General features: G+C 46.7%; 2 protein-coding genes across 3 annotated transcripts; one reads left to right on the top strand and one right to left on the bottom strand.

Annotated features, from left to right (window-relative positions):
* Positions 1 to 80: 80 nt before the first annotated feature.
* On the bottom strand, positions 81 to 9,183 carry PMEL (premelanosome protein). The gene is made up of 11 exons (XM_036250898.1): positions 9,076 to 9,183; positions 6,145 to 6,255; positions 5,843 to 5,989; positions 4,750 to 4,884; positions 3,983 to 4,144; positions 3,052 to 3,732; positions 2,193 to 2,309; positions 1,874 to 1,958; positions 1,558 to 1,763; positions 1,371 to 1,458; positions 81 to 330 (listed from the first exon to the last, which is right to left on the bottom strand). The coding sequence occupies exons 1-11, from the start codon at positions 9,143 to 9,145 to the stop codon at positions 189 to 191; spliced, it is 1,944 nt and encodes a 647-aa protein (XP_036106791.1). The 5' UTR covers positions 9,146 to 9,183; the 3' UTR covers positions 81 to 188.
* A 732-nt stretch (positions 9,184 to 9,915) lies between these two features.
* CDK2 (cyclin dependent kinase 2) lies at positions 9,916 to 15,490 on the top strand. Of its 2 annotated transcripts, XM_036252752.1 has the most exons (8): positions 9,916 to 10,219; positions 10,941 to 11,018; positions 11,115 to 11,235; positions 11,872 to 12,042; positions 13,140 to 13,241; positions 13,931 to 14,074; positions 14,381 to 14,584; positions 14,869 to 15,490. In XM_036252752.1, the coding sequence occupies exons 1-8, from the start codon at positions 10,104 to 10,106 to the stop codon at positions 14,971 to 14,973; spliced, it is 1,041 nt and encodes a 346-aa protein (XP_036108645.1). In that variant the 5' UTR covers positions 9,916 to 10,103; the 3' UTR covers positions 14,974 to 15,490. The 2 variants fall into 2 exon arrangements, with proteins under 2 accessions (XP_036108645.1, XP_036108646.1); XM_036252753.1 differs by lacking the exon at positions 13,931 to 14,074.
* Positions 15,491 to 17,233: the final 1,743 nt, after the last annotated feature.

The following is a 17,233-nucleotide window of genomic DNA, read 5'->3' as shown; positions in this document are numbered from 1 at the left end:
TAGTGAGTGGTATACCTCCTTCCTTTATACTTTCACTCTATAAATGACATAAATTCCCCCAAGAAGCAAGAAAAAACATCTTTAGGTTCTGAGTATTTATTTCAGGTAATGGCATCTCCAAGTGGAGACTGGAGAACAGATAGGCATTGCTGTCCACCCTGGGTAAATCATGGCATCACTTGCAGTACTCAGACCTGCTGCCTGCTGAGGAGGGGGCTGTTCTCACCAGTGGAGCAAGAGCGGAAGACCCGGGGCAGACGCAGCCAGTGGGTGCTACCCTGTGGCGGCTGGGGAAAGGAGACAGCAGAGCCCTGCTTCATAATTCTGCGCCTGATATTAGAAGAAGGAGAAAACTAGTTAGCAATGGACAAGGGCAGCCTATCTGTGCTTCTCTAAAGGACACACTCATATCCTGGATTTACTTTGCCTTGATCTCAGCTGCCTACTCTTCTCACCAACAGGGTTCATCCTCTCTTGTTTCTATGGTAATTTCTGTCCCTTTCTCTCTCTACGAGCTTCCCTCTTTTGAGGACTCCAAGCCTAGGGATCTTCCCTTTTCACTGGTGGGGAAATCAGTTCCTCCACTGTTGATATATATACTTACTGTTGTTAATTCTCACCCAAGGATATTTTTCCATTGATTAAAAAAATTTTGTTTTTCTTTATTGATATTGGAGAAAGAGAGGAAGGGAGAGGGAGAGAGAGAGAGAAACATGACGAGAGAGAACATTGATTGGCTGCCTCCTGCATGCCCCCCAGTGGGGATTTGGCCCACAACCCGGGCATGTGCCCTGACCGGGGATTGAACCAGTGACCTCTTGGTGCATGGGTCAATGCTCAACCACTGAGCCACACCAGCCAGGCTCCACTGATTTTTAGATAGAGTGGAAGGGAGGGAGGGAGAGAGAGAAACACTGATGTGAGAGAGACATATCCATTGGCTGCCTCCCGTAGGATCCCGACCAGGGCTGGAGATAGAACCTGCAACCCAGGTAGGTGCCCTTGACCGGGAATCAAACCTGCGAGCCTTCAGTCCATGGGCCGATGCTCTAACGGCTGAGCCAAACTGGCCAGGGCTCTACTGTTGATATCGCCAATAACAAGTCATCAATATCATCATGTACTGCATTCTTGCTCCAGAACCAGTTGCTTTATCCACAATGTCTCTAATCCTGACAACAGCCTCCAGGACAGGTATTAGTTTTCCTACTTTTCAGAGGCTCAGAAAGATCCCACCAGCAAGACTGCAGCCCACACTTTTTTAACTTCCAAGTCTGGGCTCTTTCCTGGACACCATACTTCCCCTTCAGGAAGAGTGAGTGGTGGTAACAAGGGATAAGGGGGTGTGAGGTGGATGGTGGGGTACTCACCTATATATCAGAGATGCAAGCACCACAGCCATCAATACCAGCAAGATGCCCACAAACAGGGGAGCCTGCCCAAGGTCTGCTTCTTGACCTGTGAGTAGAATCCCAGACCCTGCTTCAGTGTCTGCTCACTGCCAGATATCCTCTGCCCACTCCCCTTCTTCATCCCTGCTCTTGTCCAAGTACCTACCAGGTATGACAAGCTGAGTGCTAACCATTGCCAGGCTGTTGGCATCAGCCAAAGACACATTGAGGCAGTAGGTTCCTGAGCCGCCCTTCAGAACCTGGTGCAGAACCAGCTGGCAGGCTGGGCTAGGTGACACAGGCTGACACAGCCGCTGAGCAGGGGGCTGGCAACCTGGTGATGAGATGTCCATACAGGCTTCTTCAGGCAGCCTAGAAGAGGTGTCATCTTATGTCAGAGGGTCTGAGAAGGAACACTAGACAACAGGGAGCAGGTTAACAGTCAACCCAGGATTTCTCAGGGCCACCAATGGGACACTCACCCGCCTTGACAAGACACAGTCAGCTCAAATGCATCCCCTTCACTGGATGGCACAGCCTGCAGGATCTCAGCACTCTCGATACCCTCTGCAAAGTTGCAAGATTTTAAGTCTGGGATTCCTCTACCAGGACTCCCCAAAGGCCCATAGACAGTAAATCCCTAGGCTGCTTCCCCAATCCCATCCCCATGTCTTCAAATGAAAACCCTGGGATTTAGGTATTCTTGTCCAGATGAGTAACTCCTTCCACATTATGCTTCCACTGGCAGCCTGAGGCAGCACACACTTCCCTCCACCAGCCCCCACAGTAGGCAAGACTCACGGACAATGTCCAGGGCGAGGGAAAAAGAGCCATATCGATATAGAACACAATCCAAGGGGACCTGTCTCTTCACCAGGATTAAGGTAGGTGTGTCATCCAGCAGGGGGCTCTGGGAGCCTGGCAGGAGAGGATGGAAGAGGCAAAGTCAACAGACAAATGACTCACCTGGAAACATAAGCCAAGCAGGCATGTTCCCAGATATAGCCATAGCTACTGGATCCAGGCTTGTAATCAGACAAGACCTGGGAAATTTCATTGTATAAATAAGAAAACTGAGGCCCTGAAAGAGAATTGTCTTCCCCAGATTCCCACAGAGAGGGGTAGAGTTGGAGTTTTTAAAAATCACAAATGTTTATCACACCCACACTGTGCCAGGTCCTGGGCTAGCCACTCAACATATATTAATTCATTTGAGTGTCACTATCTCATTCTTCCCTTTTCAGTATTCCTACCATAATTCCAGGCTGATCTGCTTTGGGAAGAGAATCCAGGGGTGGGAAATGGTGTCAGAATCTGGAAAAGATTTCTAAGCATTTACACTTGAACAGAAAATGAGATATAAATATTATGTAAATGCCCACAGTCTGTTCCCTGGCCTGCCCCTCGGAGAACAGCTCTCCTCAAGGATAGAGAAGCAACAAGCTCTCTCCCCAGGTCCAAGGGAAAGGCCCTGAATTCCTGAACTTCACATCTATATCATGTCATTAAGAGGGATTTGAGGGCTTTAAAACCAGTGAGAGCTCTGAGGGGACTCCATTGCTAAGCAAAAGACTGGCTAACATGGGTCCTGGGTAAGTCTTTCAGCTCTTTAGTAACAAATGCCTATCTCAATAAACCTCATTCGCACTGGCCCTCTTACCTGTAATACCTTCTGTAGGCATGAATGGACTGGCATCTGGACCCTCAGACTTGGGTGTGGGTATCTCTCCCACTGTGGTCTCCACCAACTCTGTAGTTGTTATCTGTACAACTGTGGTTTCAGAAGGCTCTGCTGTTGACGCTTCAGGGGTTGTATCTATAGCCTCTGCAGTTGGCATCTCTGCAAGTGTGGTACCTATGCCCTCTTCAGTTGGCACTTGCACAGGTGTTGTACCTATGACCTCTGTGGTTGGCATCTGCACAGCTGTGGTTCCAGAGGGCTCTGCAGTTTGCACCTGACCAGGTGTAGTACCTACAACTTCAGCTGTAGGTACTAGCCCAGCTGTGGTGCCAGGAGCCTCTTCAGTTGGCACTAGCCCACCTGTGGTGCCTGGAACTGGGGAGGAGCCACAGGAGGTGAGAGGAATGGCAGCCTGAAGCACCACCCGGGCAGTTACTGGGCCAGACTCTAGGTAAGTGTGAGTGACCACAAGTGCCCGAGAGATCAAGGTCCCAGTACTATCTCCAAAGTCCCAGGTATAGGAGAGGTCAGCTCCAGACAAATAGCCACTGGGGTCATGGAGCTGGAGCGCAAATATCAGAGGTTGGTTTCTCAGGAAGTGCTTGTTCCCTCCATCCAAGGCTTGCAGCTGGGATACACTCACAGAGAAGGGTACCTGGTCTGGGATTGGAACCAGAAAAGGTGTGAACCACATCTGGGTCACAGCTTCTCTCACAGCCACACCCTCCAATCCAAGCTAACTGACTATCCCTTCACTGGCTCCAAGCCTCATGTTCCTTTACTCAGGTTGTCTTGGTCCTGCCCCTTTAAGATTACACACCCTTTTCCCCTTTCCCCTCCCAGTCCAGCTAAGCTTCTCCACCTCCTTCTCTTGCCATAGGATTGGCCTTGTCCCTTCCTAAATCCTTACCAGTAATGGTGAAGGCTAAGCTGGAGTGACCGAGGGGCATGTAGCTCTCAGACCCCCGGCGGTGGTAGACAGTAACTTCCATGGTGTGTGTGCCCAGCACTGCTGTGCCTGTCCCAATGCTCAGCCCAGACACTGGGCCCGCTAGAACTTGCCAGTATTGGCCTGAGGGTTTGGGGGGAAAAAGCAGGGAAGGGTGGGAATTACTGGTAGAAGAAGACTGATTAGAGATGGCACCAGAGAAGGAAGGTCAGGAGGTATATTTAGGATGATAATTTTAGATAGTATTTAAAAAATTGTGAGATGACACCTGGCCAGTGTGGCTCAGTGGTTGAGTGTTGACCCATGCACCAAGAGGTCACTGGTTTGATTCCCGGTCAGGGCACATGCCCAGGCTGTGGGCCCGATCCCCAGTGGGGGGCATGTAGGAGGTGGCCTATCAATGTTCTGTCTCATCATTGTTTCTATCTCTCTTCCTCTCCCTCTAAAATCAATAAAGAAAAAAATTTTTAAAAAAAAGTTGTGAGGTGGGAGCCAGGAAAGGAGTCCTAATAAGTGGTTCTATGGAATGGGACTATAATTGGGGAAGGGCTCCCAGAAAGAACTATAATAAAGTTGGAGGGGGCTAGGTGCTATGGAAGAGAAAAGAGCCATGGGGAAATTATTAGGAAACTCACACAGCTTAAAGGGTAGGACCAAAAAGAAAAAGAATCAGGTAGGAAGAGGTGCATCCAAGTGTGGATGACAGGCCAGAGAAGGGAGTCCCTCACCCCAAGTCTTCCAGACATAAACAAATCTTCTCCTTTGAGACCAAGGGCCAGATGGGCAGGCTCCCCCATCAGGGAAGATGCAGGTGCCATCAGATTCCTGGGGATACACCGGTTGTCCTCCCCACACCTGGCTACCTGAAAGGTAGATACAGAGTCACCTTCAAACCCTGGCATTCCTTTCTATACACCAAAACCTCTAACATGGCTCTCAGAGAGGGGCTTTGAGAATACTCCCTAGTTGCAAAGTATACTCCCCTTGGTATAATCCATTTGGGGTGGTAGCAGGAAGAATGGAAACTACAATTAAAGATTCATATGTATATACTTACATAGGAAAAAGATTGGAAGGCCATATATCAAGATGTTTAGAGAGATTTGCTCTATCTAGTGGGTTAAAGTTAAAAAATAACAGCACCAGCTAACATTTACTGAGCCTTTACTGTAGGCTTTTGCTAAATTATATATATATATACTGCCCTGGCTGGTTTGCTCAGTGCTTAGAGCCTCGGCCCACAGACCAGAGTCCAGGGTTCAGTTCCCACTAAGGGCATATACCTCGGTTGCAGTACATCCCCAGCCCCATTTGAGGTCATGTGGGTGGCAACCAGTCGATGTGTCTCTCTCAAATGCATGTTTGTCTCTCTTCCTCCCTCTCTCCCTCCTGCTCTATCTGAAGATAAATGCAAAAATGTCCTTGGGTGAGGATAAAAATAAATTAAAAATAAAAATAAATTCTTTATATATTATCACATTTTAGTCCTTACAACAACCTTTCGTGGTAGGCATCATCTCCATTCTACGGATAAGGGAATGGAAGCACAAAACAATTTTCCCAGGGTCACATACTAGTAACAAGTTTAAATCTAAGTCCATCCAACTTCTAGGTCCACTGGATCTTTTGTCCCCCATTTTGGGGACTATAATTTTTTCCATTTTATATATTTGTATTTAATTTTTCGACAATTAATATGTATTACATATATACTTTGTTTTAAAATAAAGTAGAGAGGGAAGGGAGCATTCCCTGAGCTCCTTGGAGATACCAGGGAATCTGAGCCCTAGGAATGAGGGCCTAGAAGAAAGAGGTACTCACCATTGACGATGGTGTCATTGGCCCAGATGACCTGCCCATCTGGCAGCACCTTTTGGCTTTCAGGGAAGTGCAGGGAAATAGAGAAGGAGACATTTGCTCCAACCAGCGTAGGCCCATCATTACTGACCTTCAGGGTCACCTGGCCACCTGAAAAGGGCAGTTGCATTAGTTGAATCTTCTTGGCTTCCTCTCCCCATATACCTTTCCCCTTCTTCTCTTCCCAAACTACATTTAACCCAGTTCTTGCTCCTCTCCCTACCATATTCCCACCATGCTCTCCCCAGAATTTGCCAAGTTCCCACCTCTCCAGCAGTTTGGCCCCTGGATTTCGGTCCACTCTGGATAGAGCTGCCTGTTCCAGGCTTTCATTCTGAGCTGCCTTGAGACATCAAGCCAGTCCTGGTCTCTGGATCCTAAAAGGAAGGTACCATGAGCGCCCTAGCAACCTCACTCAGTCCCTTCTCAGGGGTTAATACTATCCTATGTTGCCCCACTCATTCTATCATTCAAAGTGCATTTTAATATACTGAATACCCACTATGTACCAGGCACTATACTAGGTACAAAGGACTTAAGGAATTAATAAGATGTGGTCCTGAAGTGGTTCACAGTAAACTATAATAAACAAACATAGCCTGGCTGGTGTGGCTCACTGGTTGAGCATTGACTCATGCACCAAGAGGTTGCTGGTTCGATTCCCGGTCAGGGCACATGCTCAGGTTGTGGGCCAAATCCCCAGTGGGGAGCATGCAGGAGGCGGCCAATCAATGTTCTCTCTCATTGATGTTTCTATCTCTCTCCCTCTCCCTTCCTCTCTCTCTAAAAACTAATAAAAAATAAAATAAAACACAAATAAACATATAAATTACTATAATTCAAGGCACTGTTTAATATGAGTCATAGCAGACAAGCATGAAGTGCAACAAAACGGCAGAGTAAACATATTACTGTAGTTCCACTCTGGCAGATTAGGAAAGACTTCAATGAGGAGTTGGCCTGTATTATGAAGCACTCCAGGCAGAAGGCCCAGCATTAGCTGATGCATGCATGAAAGCATGGAAGCACATGGCATGATAGGAAACTACTAGCAATGTGGCTGATGCACACTGTGAGGGATGAGGCCAAAAGGCTGGTTTGGGGGCTTTGAGTATCAGGTGAAGTAGTTTGGCCTTTACCCTGTAGGCAAGACCATCTCAGAAGATTTTGTTTGTTTTATTGAGCTATAATTCACATACATAAAATTCACCCTTCAGAATCTTTTTTAATATGATCAGATTTGTGTTTTAAAAGGATAACTGGCAAATAGTGAGGAAGATGGATCAGAGGTAGGCAAAGGTTGGGGTTGGGGACAGAACAGACAAAATAACTGCAACCAACTGAGAGTGGTCTGAGAAAAAGAGATATGATGGATCTCTATATGCCTCATCCAGATCCCACAACTATCACATTTGCCACATTTGCTTTTCCTATGCTTTGTTATTGTTATTTGTTTTTGCTGTTGTAGTTTTATTTTTATTGAATTTATTGGGGTGACATTGGTTAATAACATAATATAGGTTTCAGGTATACAGTTCTATAATACATCATCTGTATATTGTATTGTTTGTTCACCAACCCAAGTCAAGTCTCCTGTTTGTTTTTAGTTCAAGTCTTTAAAAGCTAATCCCAGACATCTTGTTATTTTAACCCTACAAATTCAGTATGTATCTGTTTAAAAAATGAATATTTTTGCCCTGGCCCGTTTGGTTCAGCAGTTAGAGTATCAGCCTGCAGTCTAGAGAGACCCAGGTTTGGTTCCTACTAAGGGCACGTACCTCGGTTGCAGTTTGTCCCTGGCCCTGGTTGGTCGTGCGGGTGGCAGCCACTCGATGTGTCCCTTTCACATCAATGTTTCTCTTTCTCTCTCTGTTCCTCTCTCTACCTCCCACTCTATCTGAACAAAAAATGGAAAAAAATGTCCTCAGGTGAGGATTTAAAAAAAAAAAAGAATATTTCATTGAGTAAGCATTATTTCACACTAGACAAAATTATCAAACCCAGTCCATATAAAATTTCATTAATATCTAAAAATGGCTTCTTATGATATATATATATATATATATATATATATATATATGACCCCAAAAATAAGCACAGTCTTTTAAGAGCCTCAGGTTGGCACAGTAAAAGAAAAAGACTTAAAACAGCAGCATGAATGAGGAAAGTTAGATCAAGAAGAATTTTCTTGAAGTCTGTGATAAATAGAAAAATGAGATATGATGTATATACTTCAGCACAGCAGAAAACTATTCTCATTCCATTTCTAATTTGTACTGGCAACCTAGCTGATTCTGCTGGGGAAAGATCTGGAATCTTCATTGAGCATCCCACCATTAAAGCAAGAGAATCATAAGATGCTCCACTCTCTCCACTCCCAACCCTCCCTCAGAGCAGCACGGGACATTCCAGATCCTCTCACCACTCCTCACCCCCACCCCTTGCTCCTGTCACGAGGCCCCAATCCCCCAGAGCCCTTTCATGTGATGCTCAGCTGAGACCCCTCAGCCTGTCTTTTTCAGCCCTAGGACAAAAGCCTGGGCTGTGTTCACCCATCCCCACCCTAATGAGGGTTGGTGGTTCCTTCTTACCCTTTTTATCCAATACTACATTCTCTTACTCCTCACTTTATTTTATTTTGTTTTTAATAAATATTTTTTCTTTATTGATTTTAGAGAGATAGGGAGAGAGATAGAAACATCAATGAGAGAGAACAATGATTGGCTACCTTCTGCATGCCCCCCACTGGGGATCGGGCCCACAACCTGGGCATGTGCCCTGATTGGGAATCAAACTAGTGACCCTTTGGGACATGGGTTTGGCACATTGAGCCACACCTGCCGGGCTTACTCCTCACTTTAAATTCCCTATCCCAAGTGCCTGAGCCATGGCCTAAAAGAACCTCCCATTCATTCCACCCCCTTGGAGTCCCTGCTCCAGCTCACTGCCCAGGGGGCCTCAGAATTACCGCCACAAAGACCCACCATCCTCTTGCCCTTCCAAGTAGATGGGATTATTTTCAGATTCAGTCCCAAATCTCTGTGCGGAGAGGGAGTTCAAGTGCCTTATCCTCACTAAATCAAATGGGTGGGAGAAGCCTGAAATGTTGCTGGTATCTCCCATTAGGAGGGGGGAAACTAGAGCTTGTGTGCAACCCCAAATGTACACTTATTCATATCCATACACCCCACACTCACCTTCTGTGGCCCCCACAGCCAGAAGAGCACCCATCACAGCCACATGGAGAAGGCATTTTAAGGAATCCATCCTGTCTCCCTTCCAGCAACCAAAGGCACTGAGAGGTTGGGACAAGCCCCTATATAAGAAAGGGGTGTTCATTTGCATAGCCCTTCCTCCTCTCCCTCCAGGGGAGGTCTGGGAGGAGCAGAAGAAAGGCAGAACTTACAAGTGGTCCCTGGACACTGGGTCATTCTCATCTGGACCAAGAAAGAATCCACTGAAGGACAGCTACATAACACCTACCTGATATACACAATTCATCATGGGAAAGTGAATCAATCTGTTGCTTGAGTCAAACCAGGAACCTCTCATAAAGACAGAAACAGAGACCCTGCATCCAAAAACAGAGAGAGAGAGAGAGTAGCATGAGAGGCTGAGGCAAAGACTCGTCTGACACCCAGGAAACCCTTACAATGAGATTTCCAGGTTGCTACTTTTCAAAGGAGCCCCCCCCCCCCACTCCGCCCAGGTGGAATTTAATCTTATCGATAAACATTTTCCCTAAGGGTTGTGAAAACAGCGAAGTCAGAAAATCCCTACAGACTCAGGACACAGGTAGGAAATTCACGTGCAAATTAGGTACTTGGAAAAAGGTGTTCGACCTCCCCACCGAGGTAAAAACTTGTCTTAATCCCTCTTCGGAACCAAACTTGCGAGGGGAAGGATCATTTGCCGCGAGGGGCGCTGGTTCGCCCCTCCCTCTCTGACGTAAACCAATAGAAAGGTCTGGGGGCGGGGCCAGGGAAACGCGGGAAGGAGAGGCGGGGCTTCTGGTGGTGGTAGGGAACTAGGGGGAGGCGGCAACATTGTTTCAAGTTGGACAAATTGACAAGAGCGAGAGATAACACTGCGTTCCATCCGGACCTGGGGCCGCGGTGCTAGGCCCTGCTTCCCCCTCCTCCGCCCCCGAGAACCGGGGCCGGCTTTCTGCAGGGTTCCCAGGCCCCCGCTCCTGGGCCGGGCTGACCCGACTCTCTAGCGCTTCATGGAGAACTTCCAAAAAGTAGAAAAGATCGGAGAGGGCACGTACGGAGTTGTGTACAAAGCCAAAAACAAGTTGACCGGAGAAGTGGTGGCGCTTAAAAAAATCCGCTTGGACACGTGAGTGGCCTCTGTACCGGGACTCCTAACTCAGGAACTCCTTGAGTGCCCCCCACCCCCACTCCAACAGGCGGGTGGCTGTCTAGGGACCGGAAAGTAGCAAGGAGGGACTTATTTTGAAGTGGAGAAGTGGGTTGGAGAACTGTAGAGGGTTTTCCTCTAGAAACTATAGGGTAATGTCGAATCCGTGGGAAACTTGCTCCCCAGAGCCTGGTGATGCCCCCAAATGTGCAGTCAGGAAGACACAGGAAGAGGAAGGAGGCCTCAGAGTTGAGCTCCAGTACTCCCTGTGGAGTTGGGTTTTATGGGAACCGGTGAAGAGCACCTTCCTGAATATAGAGCCCTTTTCACTGCCCCAGCCCCACCCTCGTCTTAGAATTCTCTCCCTCTTTCAAAAGAATGGCAGTTGAACTTCACTGGCCCCTCTAGGGAGGCTGGGTGCTGTTACTCCCTTTTCTTTTTTTTCCTATTACTTCTCTCCCTCTTCACCGGGAAACTTTACTTACTACCTTTAGGATAAAAAGAAATAATGACCTTAATATGTCCAAAAGCCACTCTTTGTCCACCTGTGAATGAACTCCTACAGTATACTTTCTCTTCTCTCTCTTTCCTAGGGGATGCTGGGTGGTATCCCCTTCTAGGGGGAAAGAATAATAACTGGGCTGGGGAAAAAGGAATATTTGTAACCACATCCCCATCTCTGTTTTCCAATCTCTCCAAGTGAGACAGAGGGTGTACCCAGTACTGCCATTCGAGAGATCTCTCTGCTTAAGGAACTTAACCACCCTAATATTGTCAAGTAAGTATGTATTTGGGAGGGGCTTGACAGTAAGGAGGATGCCTTCTGTCTGCCATATCTCTCCCTTACCTCCATTCCTGGATCTCCTTTCCCTAGGCTGCTGGATGTCATCCACACAGAAAACAAACTCTACCTGGTTTTTGAGTTTCTGCACCAAGATCTCAAGAAATTCATGGATGCTTCAGCTCTTACTGGCATTCCTCTTCCCCTCATCAAGGTAATCCTCATCAACTGCTCCCCAACATGATAATGTCTTGTGGGGGCTGAAGGCATACAAATCAGACTGAGTGATGATTTGTGATCTTGGTGCCCTTCCCAGCCCTCATCTCCCTACACACACACACACACACACACACACACACACACACACACCTTTCTTTTGTGGCTCTTTCACTGCTCATTATGCTTATTAACCCTAGGGCTGGGTAGGAGAATAAAAGTTGAAACTCTAGTGAGTCAACATAACAGCTCAGGTAGAAGGTCAGATGAAACTCAGATAAATGGGACTTGAGGGCACTTGGTACATTCCTCCAAAAAAGCCCTTTTACCTGTTTGGTGGGAGAAATAGCCAGTGAGTCTCTGTTGCCTGTTTTAGAGCTAGGTTGTTTACTCCCCAAGCTACTTTCAATCTATCAACAAATATTTATTCAATACACACTTATTGAACACCTTCAATGTGCTAGGCACAGGATATGGAAAAGAGATGCAAAACTGAGTAAGACCTGGACCCTGTCCTCACTGGGCTGACAATCTTATAGGAGAAATAGCTTATAAACATTATAATCTAACTTAGTAAAGGCTTTAGTAGAGCTTTGGAGGTGATAAACACAATCCTGTCTCTTTCCATTGTCAGAGCTATCTGTTCCAGCTGCTCCAGGGCCTAGCTTTCTGCCATTCTCATCGGGTCCTGCACCGAGACCTCAAACCTCAGAATCTGCTTATCAACGCAGAGGGGGCCATCAAGCTAGCAGACTTTGGACTAGCCAGAGCCTTTGGAGTCCCTGTTCGTACTTACACTCATGAGGTCAGTCCCTCTGTGCATTTCTTTTTTTTAAAATCCTTGCCTGAGGATACTTTTCCATTGATTTTCAGATAGAGTGGGAGGGAGGGAGGGAGGGAGAGAGAGAGAAACATCAATGTGAGAGGGACACATCAATTGGTTGCTTCCTGCATGACCCCAACCAGGGCTAGGGATTGAACCGAAACCAAGGTATGTGCCCTTGACTGGAATCAAACCCATGACTCTTAACTGCTTAGCCAATCTGGCCAGGGCTGTCTCTGCATTTCTTCTCTGAACTTCCTGGGAGGTTTTAACAAGGACATTCACAAAGTTACTAAAAATATTTGGACAGCAATTTTCTCTCACTAGAGGGAAAGTATTTCTGACACCTCAAGAGGTCTTAGAGTATTCACAGAATTCATACTGCAGGGCTAACTGGGCTTTGATAGACACCAAGCCAGGAGAGCTGGGTGGCACACCTTTAAAATTATGACCACTGTCCTGGCCAGTTTGGCTCAGCAGTTAAGTGTCGACCTGCGGGCCAGAGAGTCCTGGGTTCAGTTCCTGCTAGGGGCACATACCACAAAAAAAAAAAAAGAAGAAGAAGAAGAAGGAAAAAAAATACAATTATGACCACTTTTGTCCAGCCAGTGTGACTCAGTGGTTTAGCGTAGACCCATGCACCAAGCGGTTGCCAGTTTGATTCCCAGTCAGGGCAAATGCCCAGGTTGTTGGCCCAATCCCAAGTTGGGGGCATGCAGGAGGTGGCCAGTCGATGTTCTCTCTCATCGATGTTTCTATCTCTCCTTCTCCCTTTCTCTCTTTAAAAAGAAAAAATCAATAAAGAAGAAAAATTAAAAAAAAAAATTGTCTCAAGTTTTCCATGAGGGACACATATTGGGTGTTCAGAAAATATGGTCCCAGAGTCATGGGCTAGGCTCATTCTGGGCTAAGAAGTTGTATGTAGTCATTTTGCTTAGAGGAAATCAGAGGGAAGGGAAGGATAGAGCGAAAGGAGCTGCTTGTTTAGAGGTGGGGAGTTACCAAAGTAGTGTTGGGGAGCTGAGATGGAACTTCCATGCCCCATATACCGCCCCTCCCTTTCCTATTTTTGTCCCCAGGTGGTGACCCTATGGTACCGAGCACCTGAAATCCTTCTGGGCTGCAAATACTACTCCACAGCTGTGGACATCTGGAGCCTGGGCTGCATCTTTGCTGAGATGGTACAGAAACCTGCTGAGTTCCACTCCTCCCAATATTTAAGAGCAACAGAACTATTTCTTGGCTCAGACCCCATGGCCCTTCTATTATCACAGAGTTCTTTCTCCAGAGTAGCACCTACAGGGGTGGTGCGGAAAGGATAGGACCATTGTCCCTGATGTCAACCACAATGTTAGGATATTCTCAAATAGCCTTAACATTCTTGTACATCTCTTATCCCCAAACTGAGCTAAATAATTTCTGTAGCTGTTTACCCTTAGTCTGCATATATTTGGTAGAATGAGTTCCATTTAGTGCTTCCTTTCATTTGGCCTGGAGACCTTATATAGGGTGTGAGTAATGCAGTGAAGCCACCTGTGGTTAGTTTATCCACATTTTTTACTTAAACTGCAAACTTAGATCTTGTCCCCACCCAATCTCCGGCTTTTCAGACTGAAGGATCCCTGAGAGGCCCAGCGTTAATATGTGAACTCTCATCCCATTTAATACAATAACGGAGTGGGCTGAGTTTTTAAATCAAATCAGCAGTATTTTTTATGGTCCTTTATCTGGGTTATAACTGGGGCTTGGAGACCATTAGCCCATATAAAAAAGAAATATATATATATATATATAGTGCATTTATCCCCCAGTGCATTACCTTACAATTGCCCATATTCCTCTCTCAATTCATCAAAAAATATTTGTTAAGCACCTAGTGTGTACCCAGCACCATGCTAAGTGCTGTGGGGAACACAGAAGAAATGGAAGACACAGTCTCTGCCCGCTGTGCTCCTATCTAGAAGTGGCTGCATCACAAGGAGGGGGGATGACCGCAGTGTCTACCCCACACCCCGTGAGTGGCTTGGGATCCCTTTGCTACATATCAGTGGCACCCCAGACATTCACCCCCTCCCAGCCCCACCCAGCCTTGGGGATCTACAAAGCCATGGTTGGGGGAAGGAAGGAGGAGGGGGCAAGGAGACAGATGAAGGGACTTCATTGTCTCAGGTTCTGTGTGACTGACCCCATGAAAGGCCCTGGGGAGGGAGTCATGGGGCCCTACCAACCTTCCACTGCCTGTGGGAACCTCCACTGTACAGGGGGTAGTTTTGACTGACGTTACTTCGGGTCTGGGCCTTTCCTCTTTCCCCATTTTCAGGTGACTCGCCGGGCCCTATTCCCTGGAGATTCTGAGATTGACCAGCTCTTCCGAATCTTTCGGACTCTGGGGACACCAGATGAAGTGGTTTGGCCAGGAGTTACTTCTATGCCTGATTATAAGCCAAGTTTCCCCAAGTGGGCCCGGCAAGATTTTAGCAAAGTTGTGCCTCCCTTGGATGAAGATGGACGGAGCTTGTTATCGGTGAGAGTTGGGGGTGGGCTCCCCTTTCCTTTCATTGACTCCCTAGGGCAGGGTTTCTCCTGAATGAAGGAAGGATGAGACCCTGGACTTGGTCTCAGTGTTTCCCTAGCTCCTGCTTCTGTCTCCCTGTTGGCATACCAACTAAACAGACAGATATAGGGAATAGGGAAATGGGAACTCTGCCTTGGGTAAAATGAATTCTAGTTTCCCAATTTCTTGGAATACTTGATGCCCATTTAATCCACTATCACATCACTGAAGTCAGTATACATCTCTCCTTCCAGCAAATGCTGCACTACGACCCCAACAAACGGATTTCAGCAAAGGCAGCTCTGACTCACCCTTTCTTCCAGGATGTGACCAAGCCAGTACCCCACCTTCGACTCTGATGTCTTTCTCCAAGCCCCCAGTCTCATCTCTCCTCCAGTGGGGGCCTGATCTGGCTTGGCCCTTGGCTCTGGATGCCCTCTGGTCTTGTCTGGCTGCCTTAACACTCACTCACCTTCCTCTCTTAGCCAGCCAACTCTGGGGATACAGGGGTGTGGAGGGGAAAAATGGGTAAAAATGAAAGGAAGCTTCAGTATTAGATGCACTTAAGTCAGCCTCTACCACCTCTCCTCTAAGTCATTGCTAAGGAGGACTAGTACTTTTTAAAAAAAAGACTTTCCCCACCCCCCACATAGGATTTGCCATCCCAATCTCTGAAAGCCCAATTACTATTTCCTGTGTTTGGGATGACAGAGGCCCCAAACCTCCTGCTGCCTCTGTGTTTGTTAGGCCACCTGATAAATGGGGGTAAACTGGAATTTTGAAAACCAAGCAAAACAAAAACATAGGGAGTGGCCTTTTGGAGAATTAGGTTAAAAAATAGATCCAACCAGTTTATACCCTACTTTTAGTGTTTGAGCTCACCTAACAGTCTGAGAGTCTCAAGACTCCCAGCCTCTACAATCCTGTTGGGGCTGCAGTATAAATGATTGCCCCTAGTGCCCTTGTCTGGCCCTCCCATAAGCAATAGGTGTCTGGGAAGCTCTGGGACAGGGATTGTGCTTCACCGCAGCCTTATAAGGCAAGTGAAGATTTTTGGATTTTTCTTTTAAGATTCTTAGTTCTTCAGGTGCCAGGGCACATCTTTCTCTGAAAGCCACCCTCATAGGAGTGGAAGTAAAGTTTAGAATGCTGACACTTTTTTTAGGGCTGTGACTGAGTGGGAGCATAGGGGGAAATATTTCTTTAAAAGAAGGATGAACAATTATATTTATATTTCAGGTTATAGGAGTTTTTAGTGGGAGTGGGTGGATTTGTTGCCATGCACACCTTGGGTTTTTGTAATGCAAATGTTTAAAAAAGAGTATTGTTTTTCTTTTTATGATTGTCTCTTTTCTCTTACCTCTTGTCCTTGAGTGTTCTTGCTATTAACATTATTTGTAATTTAGTTTGTAATTCATTAAAAAAGTTCCTAGTTTTATAGTTTATCTTTCCTCCTTTACTTTTGTGTACTTATTTATTGAAAGAAGGGTGTGAGAGAATATTAATGTGTATATATGATAATTAGTTTCAGGCCCTCACTTTTGGTAATCAAAAATCACCTCATTTTGACTTCTGTGATGAAATTGGGATAGTACGGAGGGTGGGCAAAGTGGGAATTACTACCCTATTTTACAGTGGGAGAAACTGAAGCCTTAGTATTTTCTGCTTTCCTTACAAATCTGCATCTCCCCCACTCCCAACACACACACAGACCATAGACACATACTCTGGAGGTGGCAGTTCCAGAATTTCTTAGGAGCAGCAATGAGGTTGGAAGTGGGCTCCTTGGAATTCACCTCGACACTGCATTTCTCAGTAAGCTCATTCTTCCTTTTTGTTACCTATCACAAACAGCAAAGTTTTCTAACGATACTTTATTCACCTTAATGATACGATTCATAATATTGTCAATTCTGGAAGAAAAATTATGAAGGGGCTAAAGCCTCCCCAAGCTACCCGTTGTTGGAATTGCCATTGTCTCACCCCCACCGAAAAACATCTCAGACCGCCCACCCCAAAATCTCCTGTACTCTGCGGCCCCACTAAAAGGAAGATGCAGTGACTTGAGGGCTACTTAAATTCCCAGGTTCCTAGTCCCTAAGAGTCATTTCCCTTTACGCCCGGGAATTGGTCATAGAGGGAGGGGAGCTAGAGTCATCCCCTGCCAAATCCGGGGGGAGGGGCGAAGGTCAGTAGCTGCCTTCCTAATCTCCCTTCAACCCCGCCTTGCCTGCCATTCAAGTTCCGAATTTTCGCAGTACTGGTTAAAGTTTCACTTTGGCCCGCCTCCGTCACTCACCTGATTAGATGTTTATGAGTCAAAAGGCGGGGCCATGAGGGATTCGAGAATATATTGGTTGGTATATACGCCTGTTAAAACTGTACCGCCCCCTGTCTCGGAAAGCTCCCCGTCAATGGCTTCTTACCTCGTCAATGTTCAAGATTTCCCTTTTCATATTGGCCTGGGGACACGCCTGTCCGGTCCCTGTCTCGTCCCCGTTGGTGACAGGGCCGCAAAAGGCCCGCCTATCTCCAGAGGATTGGCGGAGCAGTGCACACAGAGCCCACCCTTGATGGTAGGCGTAATCCTGCTATTGGCCGGGGCCCCCGCCCCAGGCG

The sequence above is a fragment of the Molossus molossus genome, unplaced genomic scaffold, assembly GCF_014108415.1.
Source record: "Molossus molossus isolate mMolMol1 unplaced genomic scaffold, mMolMol1.p scaffold_m16_p_10, whole genome shotgun sequence".
In the NCBI taxonomy this organism is placed as follows: domain Eukaryota; kingdom Metazoa; phylum Chordata; class Mammalia; order Chiroptera; family Molossidae; genus Molossus; species Molossus molossus.
The sequence above is the reverse complement of the archived record's forward strand: the minus strand, read 5'-3'. Positions and strand labels throughout refer to the sequence as shown.

What these genes read in the sequence shown, in the direction of transcription:
- CDK2 (XM_036252752.1), top strand. Translation starts at nt 10,104, where the DNA reads ATGGAGAACTTCCAAAAAGTAGAAAAGATCGGAGAGGGCACGTACGGA. An exon ending in TTCGTACTTACACTCATGAG is followed by an intron (nt 12,043 to 13,139) that starts GTCAGTCCCTCT and finishes TTTTGTCCCCAG; the next exon opens with GTGGTGACCCTATGGTACCG. An exon ending in CAGTGTCTACCCCACACCCC is followed by an intron (nt 14,075 to 14,380) that starts GTGAGTGGCTTG and finishes CCCCATTTTCAG; the next exon opens with GTGACTCGCCGGGCCCTATT.
- PMEL (XM_036250898.1), bottom strand. Translation starts at nt 9,145, where the DNA reads ATGGATTCCTTAAAATGCCTTCTCCATGTGGCTGTGATGGGTGCTCTT. An exon ending in GGCTGTGGGGGCCACAGAAG is followed by an intron (nt 6,256 to 9,075) that starts GTGAGTGTGGGG and finishes CCTTCCTTTTAG; the next exon opens with GATCCAGAGACCAGGACTGG. An exon ending in ACTGTGTCTTGTCAAGGCGG is followed by an intron (nt 1,764 to 1,873) that starts GTGAGTGTCCCA and finishes CACCTCTTCTAG; the next exon opens with GCTGCCTGAAGAAGCCTGTA.